General features: G+C 35.8%; 1 protein-coding gene across 4 annotated transcripts in view; it reads left to right on the top strand.

Annotated features, from left to right (window-relative positions):
* COL11A1 (collagen, type XI, alpha 1) overlaps positions 1–11414 on the top strand; it is a 380126-nt gene that overhangs the window by 331670 nt on the left and 37042 nt on the right. For all 4 annotated transcript variants that reach the window (XM_006882457.1, XM_006882455.1, XM_006882458.1 and 1 more), the window contains 2 exons: positions 10822–10875; positions 10993–11100. In XM_006882457.1, the coding sequence (XP_006882519.1) occupies positions 10822–10875; positions 10993–11100 (162 nt within the window). The remainder of the gene's footprint in view (positions 1–10821; positions 10876–10992; positions 11101–11414) is intronic.

Raw genomic sequence — 11414 nt, 5'->3', positions numbered from 1 at the left:
TGTTTTTTAATAATGTTCTGCAGTACTTTGCTTGCACGTACTATTAATTATATTGTTGAATAGTTTCCACACTCTGAAGATGACCTTTCTTAGGAATGGGAACAAACACGGACTTCTTCCAATTCATTCAACAAGATAGCTGTCCTACAAATTTCCTGGCATAGACTGGTGAACCCATCCAAGGTTGCATCTGTTAATTGAAATAAGTCAATCGATATCCCATCAGTTCCTAGGGCCTTATTTTTACCAGTGCTGTCAATGCAGTTTCCACTTCCTTCTTCATTATCATTGGCTTCTGCTTATGTAATACTTCCTGAAGTTTTTCAGTGTCAGTCTGTTGTTTTTGGTATGTGAGTCTATGTATTCCCTCTATATACTTTTGTTGCTATCTGGGTCATTCAGTAGATTGCCCATAACATCTTTCAATATTGTAATTTGATAGCTAGAATTTGATTTTAGGTTCTCTTACCTTGAGAAATGCAGAGCTAGTTCTTATCTCATTGTTTTTCAATTCCATCTCTCTGCACACTCCGTTATAATAGTTTGCTTTGTCTTTTCAAGCTGCCCTTTGAAATATTTTGTTTAACACTTTTGCTTTGGAATGTTTTCCCTTTGTTTTGGTTTCTCAGTGCTCAAGTGCAATTTTTAGAGTCTCTTCAGACATCTGGGTTTTTTTTCTTTTTGTTCTGTTTTTGAAATGGCCTTTTGCTATCTTTATGGATGATATCCTTGATATCATCTCATAACTCACCTGGTTTATGATCATTGGTATTCAGTACTTCAAATCAATTCGTAATGATCTTGAAATTCAGACGGAATAGTTTCAAGATCACATCTTGGTTCTTAATGGACTTATTTTACTTTTATTCTGCCCTAATTTGAACTTGCATATTGGTAATTGATGATCTGACCCCCCAGTCTGCTGCTTCTTCTGCCTGGATTTGGACTTGCATATAGGTGCATTTCCTTCCCAATTCCAAATCATGCAGTGTTCTCCTGCTCTGTTTGCACAACAGGCTCCTGGTCCAGGTAGAGGTTCCTCATGAGATCCTCAAGTGCTCTGGACTTACCATTCTTCTCAGTGTCAGCCACAACTTGTCATGATCCACACAGTAAAATGCCTTTGCATAGTCAATAAAGCACTTGCATGAGGGATGTATTTTGTCTTCATACTCATTCAATCTATATGCTAAGCAAGTTATCCAAGAAGCTTAACTCTATGAAGAGGAGTGTGGCATCAGGATTGGAGGGAAAGTCATCAATAGCTTGTATTATGCGGATGACACAACCTTGCTTGCTGAAAGTTAGGAGGATTGAGGCACTTGTTGCAAAAGATCAAGGAATGCAGACTTTATAGTACGGATTATACCTCAATATTCAGAAAACAAATATTCTTACCACTGCCTCATTTCCTTGCTCTGTTGTGATGACTGTCAACAGCTTTAACTTAATTGGATTCACATTTAACACCCTTGGTATGAGCAGTCAAGAAATAAGGAAGTGTGTTGTAATGGAAAAATCTGCAGTTAAGGACCTTTACAAATTATTGATGAATAGTGATGTCAGTTTGAGGACTAAGGTGCATCTGATTCAGGCCATGGTCTTTTTGATTACTGGCTATGTATTCGAGACCTGGACAGTGAATAAGAATGACAGAAAAAGAATTGATGCTTTTGAGCTGTGGTGTTGGAGAGCACTGAACATTCCATGGATGGCCAAGAAAACAAATAGATACGTCTTGGAGAGGGTGCAGCCAGAGCTCTCTTGGGAGGCAAGAATGATGAGGCTTCACCTTACGTACTTGGACATATTCCTAGAAGGTGCTATTCCTTGGAGAAGGACATGATGTTGAGAAGGGTGGAGGGTTAGAGGCAGAGAAGGAGAGGAATATTCTCAACCAGATGGATTAACAAGGTAACTACTGCAATGGGCTCTTATGTGTCAGGAAGTGTGAGGATGGTACCAGACAGGTTGGTTCCAGATCTTTTTTTCATAAGGTCACTATGAGCCATACTTGGTGGCTGTAACCTTTGATCATCAGTAAGTGCTTCAATTCCTTTTCATTTGCAGTATGCAAGGTTCTCTTATCTGGATAGAACAGGATTTTCATGCTTCTTCTTCCAAACTTGATATGGAATTGCTCTGCATATGCTTCAGCTCCTCAAATTATTTACCTAGCATATAAAATGGATAAGAATAGTTTAGAGTTTTAATCTAACACACTTTAAAGAATTTTAAGCTATAAAGTACTCTCTTGTTCAGTTTGAATAATGAATTCTTGGTTCAAATTGGCTGAGATTCAGGTTCAATCAGACATCTTTTTTTAAATAAAATTTTTATTTTAATTGTCACTTTAACAAATGTTTACAGAAAACTTAGGGTTTTTCATTCATTGTTGCACATTTCACCCCCTCTCCTTTTCTTCCTCCTCCCCAACCTGACTTTTTTTCACTAGTTTATTTACAAAATTCTAACACAAATTTGAACAAATTCTTTCAATTTCTCTCACCGCCGCACCCATCAAATTGTGCAAGTGAATGATTAATCCCCTTCCCCCCCTGTGCATCCACATCTCTCTGCTTTCAGCTTTTCCCAGCTCTCCTGGATCCTTATATTTCTTCTACAATAACAGTGTTATACAATATTTATCCTTGTAGGACTGAGTTAGTTCGCTCAGCATAATGTTCTCCAGTCCCTCCCAAGTTAGGTAATAATTTACAAAGTTATTCCTCCTGTGTGCTGCATAGTATTCCATTGTGTGAATGTACCATAATTTCTCAATTCATATGTTTGCCGTTGGACATTTGGGCTGTTTCCATGTGCTTGTGATAGTGAATGATGCTGCTATGATGTGTGCTATTCAAGTGGAAAAGATTCTGAATTCAAATTGTTTGGAATTCACATTATTTGCAAAATTATCCAATATTTATTATAATTCGCATTGCCAAATTGTTTTAGAGGGAAAAGAACCACAATTTAAACAAGCCCACAAAGGTAAAAATGTTTCTGGTATTCTCAGTTTTCAGGCAAAATTTATCTGATGTTAGCAATAATACCCCCTGCACTGAATTCTCTTCTGAATCTAATTTGAACTTCTACAGTTCCCTGTCAGTGTGGTGCTTCAGCCATTTTTTATCTTCAGCAAAATTTTGCTTGTTTGTGATAACATCATTTGATAATATAACACATTCAGCTGAATCATCTTTCTTTGAAATGAGCATATAATTGCCTTCAGAATCCGTAGGGTAGACAAGTAACTCCTTCTAGCATTGCACATGTAAAAAGGGCAAATGTTATGTGGGCATGTTCATATCTGACTTTTACCAACTAAGCAAAGGGGTAGTGTCTCTGTCAGCAACATCAACAACACAAAGCCAATTCCCAAGAGACCAGACATGTCTCTTGTGCTACTACACCAAATTTTCCTCATCTAAACACCAATAATAATGCTTTACTGAATCCAAATTCCAAGGCAGTAGCTCACAGACAACACAGAAGTAGATTAGGGAAGCAAAGGAAATACAATTCCTGATTAGTAGCAGAATATAATTAGTTAAGACGACTTCCAAAATGTACTCAAGACACCTCAGCCTTCAGCTTAGGCTCTGAGACCGGAAAATTATTAGCTGTCCCTTCCCTTCCACGAACAAGCTTGGACAACTTTTCTTAGCTTCAGTTCTGTGATGTATTTCTGATATGCTTGTGAAAGCTACATCTCAATCTCATGACAGATCTGTGGATGTCTGCTGCTGGCTACTATTCCTGCTGCTCTCATAGACCCAGGTCTGGTTGGTATAAGAAATTTCTAGCTCTAAAGTATTCATTGCATTATTTTGCTTCTTTTTTGGTAGTGATAAGACTCTCCAATATTGCTGCTGGATCCACTTATTTTAATGCTGGGACTAGTCAAGCCCTTTGAGGATCACCTATTCATGTATTCCCATTCATGTACATGAGATGGAGTAAAACTCAACAAGAAAAGGCTTATTATTTTTTTATAAAAACAAGCTCTTAACACCGCCTCCATTTGTTGAAACATATTTGTTGGCATTTCATCAAATTCTGAAGCCTTGTCTTTCACTAAATTCTACATCTGTTCATTAGTATTCAGTGTATCAAATATCTTCTGGAAAGGGCCTCTAAATTCAGGTGGGATCTACTTAAGTTCACATATTGCTAGTTGGTTATTGTTCTTCTTTTGAATGATGGTATTAGCTTCTCTATCATCTTTATCCAGAGATGTAATTTATATGATTCCTATATATTTCATCCTATGAAACTTACAAGCTCTTGGAAGCAGGAGTGGCATCCACTTCCGTAATAACTTGCCTCCAGAAACCCTATGAACCTGGAGAGAGGATGAAAGACACACAAGTGCTGAGGACTTTCCTTCATAGGGTAGATATGAGTTGCCTGTGACTCGACAGCACATAGCAACAACAATAACATGAGATCTATATGTATAGTTGTTACTTAAGTTGATGAAAAAGAGATATTTACAATGGATTTTCATTAGTCTTGAAAAAGTATTTGATGCAGTCCCAAGTATCATTATTAAGGCCATATTTTGCAGCTACTCATCCTTCTTTTCAGTGTTCTTCTGCCTTTGTGGGTAACCCAAAAGAAGTAGTTCATTTCCACCAGTTGTCCTGTTAGGGAAATATAATGGACAGCCTCTGAAAAATCACTGGTTGGCCAGCTACGAGTTGATTCAACTCAGTGACACATTGTTGTTGTTGTTATGTACCGTCAAGTTGGAACAGACCCATAGCTAAACCTCCAGCAGGTTTTCAGGGGCAGTAAATCACATGGGGGTTGAGTCTCCACCTTTCTCTCTCACAGCTTGTGGATTTGTTACCTGTGCCTTTGGTTTGGCAGCGTAACTTCTTGCCATTAGGCCATCAGAGTTCACTGATACAGCACATAACAACAAAAAAAATATCTTTCTTTGTTTCCAGATTTTACATTCCCCCAAGTAACTAAGCGCATTATTATGAAGTTCATTCTAAATAACAGGTATCCCATAGGAAAGGGAAACACTGCCTCCTAAGGTTTCCAGATATATAAATCTTTATGAAACTAGTCTTCCACTCTCCCCCTAATCCCTGAGGGAGCCACCAAAGTATTCTATCAGAGCTCTGTTTTTATATTCTTAGGAGAGTTTGGTGGCAGAGTTTCCATTTAGTTGTTGCACTGCTAAGAGGCCATGCCCTCTCTACTGGTTAAGAAAATGAATCATTTCTTCCCATTTAATTTACCATCTCAGAAACTGCTGGAGGGTCTGCTATGCATTGTTGTTATCGTTTTTATGTGCCGTCGAGTTGCTTGCAACTCATAGTGATCCTGTGTACAACAGTCCTAAACTCTCTCTGCCCTGTGCCAATTGCACTGTCTCTGACACTCCCATCCCAATTATCCCAGTCACTGAATCAATCCACCCCATAGAGGGCCTTCCTCTCCTGCGCTGTCCCTCCACCCTCCCAAGCATGATGGGGCCCTCTAAGGACCTGTCCCTCCTATTAGTTCCATATTAATTTCAGTAAGTGAGTAAGTGAATTTGTATATTGACCTTCCAGAATTCTCTTTTCATTTTGATTTCCAGATTTTCTAAACAATTGTCTTATTATTAATGATTTTTTGGTAGTTGTTTCTTCACTTTTTATTTCATGCCTATCATTGTAGATGCTAAAAAATAATCACTAGTAATTTTAATAACGTTGTTGCTGTTATGGGTTGTTGAGTCACCTCCAACACATAACTACCCTATGTATAATAGCTCTGAACACTGCCCTACCCTGAGCCAGTTCCACTGACTCTTGACACATCTAATCCCATTGCCCCAGTTATCATGTCAATCCATCTCATCCAGGGTCTTCCTCTTCTGTGCTATCTCTCCACACTTCCAAGCATAATGTCCTTTTTCTAAGGACTGATCCCTCCTGGCCATGTGCTCAAAGTATGTGAGACAGAGCTTCAAAATCTTAGCCCCCAGGGAGAAACTTGGTTTCACCCACTCTATGACAGACCTATTTGTTTTTCTGGCAGTCCATGGTATGTTGAATATTCTTAATAGTCATATGTTATTTATAGGCGACATCAGGTCAAGTACGACCCAAAAGGACCCTATCAACAGATATGAATGCTCTCCTATCCTATGCCATCTTCACACTTCCTGACACACCAGAGCCCATAGTGGTAGTCACTGTGTCAATCTACCTGATTGAGAGTCTCCCTCTCCTTCGCCAACCTTCTGCCTTTCCAAGTGCTCTCCATAGGAATTGGAGACTTTCTAGCAACATGCCTCAAGTGTGTGAGGCAAAGCTTTATCCTTTTTGCCTCCAAAGAGCACTCTGACTTCACTTTCTCCAAGAAATATTTGTCTGTCTTTTGGCAGTCCATGGAGTATTAAGTACTCTTCTCCAACACCACAGCTCAAAGGAGTAAATTCTTCTGTCATCTTTTATCATTATCCAGCTCTCAAATGCATAGAAAGTAATCAGAAATATCATGGCCTGAATCAGACACAACTTAGTCCTAAAACTGACATAATTTATTTTCAGTAATTTGGAGAGGTTTTTAACTACAGACATTCCCAGTACAATATATCTCCTTATTTCCTGACTGCTGGTACCAAGGGTATTGATTGTGGATCCAAGAAGGATGACGTTGTTGGCAGTTTCAGTCTTTTCCTTATCTATCATGATGATGCCTATTTGTCCAATTGTAAGAATCTTTGTTTTCTTGACATTGAGATACAATCTATTTTGAAGATTTTGGTTTTCTACAAGTACTTCAGGTCCTCTTCACTTTCAGCAAGCAGGGTTATGTCATCTGAATAACACACTTTATTGATGAATTTCCCCCTCTGATCTTGTTGCCTCTTCTTCATAGATTTCAGCTTCTTGAATAATTTGCTCAGAATATAGATTGATGAATTATGGCAAGAGAATACAACCCTGACACACTCCCTACTTAATTTTAAACCATATATAATTTTTTTAAACCAATTTTAAACTTTGTTCTGTTCACACAGCAACCTTTTGGTATATCTGTCTATATCTATATCTATATCTATATCTATATCTATATCTATATCTATCTATATCTGTCTATATCATCTATATATCTATATCTAATCTATATCTATATCTATCTATATCTATATCATCTATATTTATATCTATATCTATATAACTATATCATCATCTATATCTATATAATCTATATCTATATCATCTATATGTATATTTATATCTATATCTAATCTATATCTATATATATCATCTATATCTATCTCTATCTCTATCTCTCTCTATATCTATATCTATATCTAATCTATCTATTCAGATAAGCCCAATTAAGTGCCATGGGATTCCCATTTTTCTCAATGTTAGCCATGACTTGCTATGATCCACATAATCAAAAGCCTTTGCATAGTCAATAAAACAAATAGCCGTTCTTCTGGTATCGTTTTTTACCTTCAGCCAGATCCATCTGACATTAGAATTATATCCTTTGTGCCACAGCCTCTTCTAAGTCCTGCTTGTACTGCTGGCAGACCCCTATCTATGGTACTATTCTGGTGTTTTTTTAATGATTTCTACAGTATCTTGCTTATAGGTGATATTAGTGATATTGTTTAATGTCAGAATGTTTCCACATTCAGTTGGATCCCTTTCTTGGGTATAGGAACAAATATGGACTTCTTCTAATCCATTGGCTGGAATATGTCCACCAAATCCTGCCGTAGACTGGTGAGCATATCCAGGGCTGCATCTATTAATTGAAACTAGTCAATTGGTAGCACATCGATTCCTGGGGCCTTATTTTTTACCATTATTGTCAATGCAGCTTCTAGTATGTCCTTCACTACCATTGACTCCTGCTTATATATTACTTTCTGAAGTTTTCCAGTTATCGGTCAGTTCTTTTTGGTACAGTAAGTCTGTGTATATCCTCTATATTCTTTTGATGCTTTCTGGGTCATTCAATTAATTGTCCATAGCGTCTTTCAGTATTGTGCCTCAAGGCTTAAATTTTATTTTAAATTCTCTCAGCTTGAGAAACACAGAGTGAGTTCTTCCTTTTAAATTCTCCAATTCTAGCTCTCTGCACATTCCATTATAACACTTTGTCTTCTACAGTTGCCCTTTGAAATCTTCTGTTCAGCTCTTGGTTTTTTCTGCTTTAGTGAAATTTTCAGCATCTCATCTGGTATCTAATATGTTGTGGGTTTGGTTTTTTTTTTTTTCTTTCTCCTCTATCTTTGAAATGACCTTTTACTCTCTTTATGGACAATATTCTTTATATCATGCCACAACTCATCTGGTCTTTGATCACTGGAGCTTAATATTTTAAACTTATTCTTAAGATGATTTTGAAATTCAGATGTAATAGAGTCAAGATCATATTTTGGTTCTCGTGTGCTTGTTTTAATTTTCTTTGGCCTCAATTTGAACAGGACTATTTCATGGTCTGACCCATGGTCTGCCCCGTCCCAGTTTTCACTGAGTTTCTCCAATATTTCCTTCCACAGAAGAGGAATATGGATCGTAATTTTATGATATTAATTTCAATACCCACATTTAACACACTTTTCCAACTTTTTCTCTGTGATTATTATTTCAGTTTATTCTTCTATTCGGCTCCTTTCTGTTTGCTGAGCTTGTCCTTGGGAAAATAGTCCAGTTATAATTGTGGGTAGCTGATTGTTCCACAGAGTGATATCCTCCTTGGAATTATTCTGTTTCTCTCTCTCTCATTGTCAGTGAGTATGAACTGACTTTTTGCTGTCCCTCCACTGAGTTTCAGAAACAGTAAATCTAAAAAAAAAAAAAATTAAATTAACACTTTCTTCCTCTTTCTGGTGGATTTTGACTGACAGAGTGGTATGACTTTTGATGTCATCACAACCCCCTGCAGAATATGCCTATTGTTTGACTGAGAGTTGAATACAGGGTGACTTCAGTCCTAATCATCAAGGGTGATTAAGAACCATTGTATCAGGCTTCCACTATTGACTGTCAGGCTATCAACCCTGATTATTTTGTATGTTTTTAATTATATTTTACATTTATCTTCAACTCAGCCTCGGATCTGATACCGTGTTCCCTGTGAGAGTGATCAGCAGTGAAATTCTGCGTTCTTAAGTGCTGTATTCCATAGCAAATTTTAATTGCTAGCTACATTGGTTGGAAAGTTTAAAAAAAATTGTGGTTTTTGTTTTTGGGTTTTTAAAAAAATTTTTAAACTAACAATTTTACAACAAGAAATTTCTTATTTACAGCACTTTTTAAAATAGAACGATTTACATTAAAAGTACGTTTTATTTCAAGTTTTTGTAGTTAATAAACCAAAGAACTAATGTTAGAACCTAAGTCAATAAAAGTACCATATTATCCAGCTCATTTCACTTATCAGTGTATATAGATTAATAAAACCAGGGAGTTTTATAGAAATGTAGGCTGATCTTTTGGGACAACAAAATGGAAGATGACTATATCATACTATAACTGCCAAATTTTTCATTACATAACTATCAATTTCTAGCATGACATAGATGCCAAACCCCTGGCAATCAATGCTCTACCACATTGCATATAATTTTTAACTTTCACAGTCATCGTTTTTCTCACCTCTTTCGTTGACATTCATTACTGCCACTTACATGTCATTAATACTTAAAATATTTAGATATCAGACATTATTTTTGTTGTTATAAAAAGTCCAAGTATTGTATAGTGAGATAGTCAATTATTTGAGGAGTTATTACATGTGCAATGAGCAACATTATTAATGTCTTTAAATATATACACTAATAAACATTTCCATACATCAAATTATGAACTTCAAATGAAATACTTAGCTAAAAGTTACACGAGCATCATAGTATCTGCTTATACTTTTAGGTGAAATTTCGTATTGGGAAGATTCTTCTACTATGGGTTTTTTGGGGTTTTTTTAGTATAATATTTTACCTGAAACTTATTTTTAGAAGTTGATGCTATCTTTAAAGCCACTTGCTTATATGAACTCTATCATTCCAGAAATTAAAAGACTAAAACACATGTTGACTGTCTAAATTAAAAAAACATAATTGTGTTCTTTAGTTTGTTCAGAGTTCCATAAAAATGCATTACTCTATGAATCTTTTGAGTTTAAGAAATAGTTTACCCTCATTGCATATTTAAAGGAGGTGAAATCTGATACATTCAATTAATACCAAATGATATTGCATAAATATGAGGTAAATATTTAATATGTTAATGGTAGCTGTTTCAAGTCATCAGCACTTAACTGAGACTTTTAAAAAGGGGATTTTTTAAATTTTTTAAAAGTAATTTTCGATTTCTTTGTATACAAAACTTATATACATTGTGTTTCACTCATGTATATTGTATTCATTCTTTCATTCACATTCTTTCTTATGCTAATCTCCATACACTGTGATTCATAAAATTAATCACCATTGATAGATGCTCACTATCAACCTATCTTTTCAGGTTCCACAAGATCCATCCTAATTCCTTCACTCCTACAGTCCGTCAGCCTACTAATTTTTTTTACCTAAATCTTTTAAAGTATTTAATTATTCATTACATTATATAATGCGATTTACTTTGTTTACTTTTTTTATTCTAAGTGAAACTTTGTTCTCAAATGTCATTTATTTTTTCTCTGTGTATTAAGCTAAATAGCATAAATTGGCACAATTTTAACATCTTTTAAGGCTATTAAAATAATCTTTTATTTATAAATGAGTCCTAAACTAAAATGTGTTTTTATGTATTGCATATTTTTAATTTAATTTTCTGTTTCTAGGGTCCTCCTGGAGCTACAGGGTCAGAGGGAAGGCAAGGTGAAAAAGGTGCTAAGGTAAAATACTATGTTTTGAAAATTCATGTGTAATTTGAATAACCCCTGATTCTGTATTGTTGAGAAATAAATGTGCTTCACCTTATTAATGTGTGTATATGTCTTCTTTCCTCACAGGGAGAAGCTGGTGCTGAAGGTCCTGCTGGAAAAACCGGCCCAGTTGGTCCTCAGGGACCTGCAGGCAAACCTGGTCCAGAAGGGCTCAGAGGTATTCCTGGTCCTGTGGTGAGTATTTGTAATTTGTTTTTGTTTAAAAATCACAAATAAAAATATTTATGGGCAACAATATTTCCCAAATCATAATATAGAATTTACTTCTGTCTTTGGTTTTAGTTGAAATTCAATAAATATGTAATAAGTTCAAATAGTCCTAACATATTTAAATTATTCCCTTTATTTAACACTCTCATGGTAAAATTCCAAGTTATAAATACAATATAGAAATCAATACTGGAGACCCAAAGATGTAAAATATCCATACATAGATTAATTAGCCCAAATATATCTGCAAACCTTCATACTGGGAAAGATAAAATCTT

Source organism: Elephantulus edwardii, unplaced genomic scaffold, assembly GCF_000299155.1.
Source record: "Elephantulus edwardii isolate Elephantulus edwardi_28Jun2011 unplaced genomic scaffold, EleEdw1.0 scaffold00020, whole genome shotgun sequence".
Lineage (NCBI taxonomy): Eukaryota > Metazoa > Chordata > Mammalia > Macroscelidea > Macroscelididae > Elephantulus > Elephantulus edwardii.
Note: the sequence above shows the minus strand (reverse complement) of the source record. Positions and strands in the feature narration are given on the sequence as shown.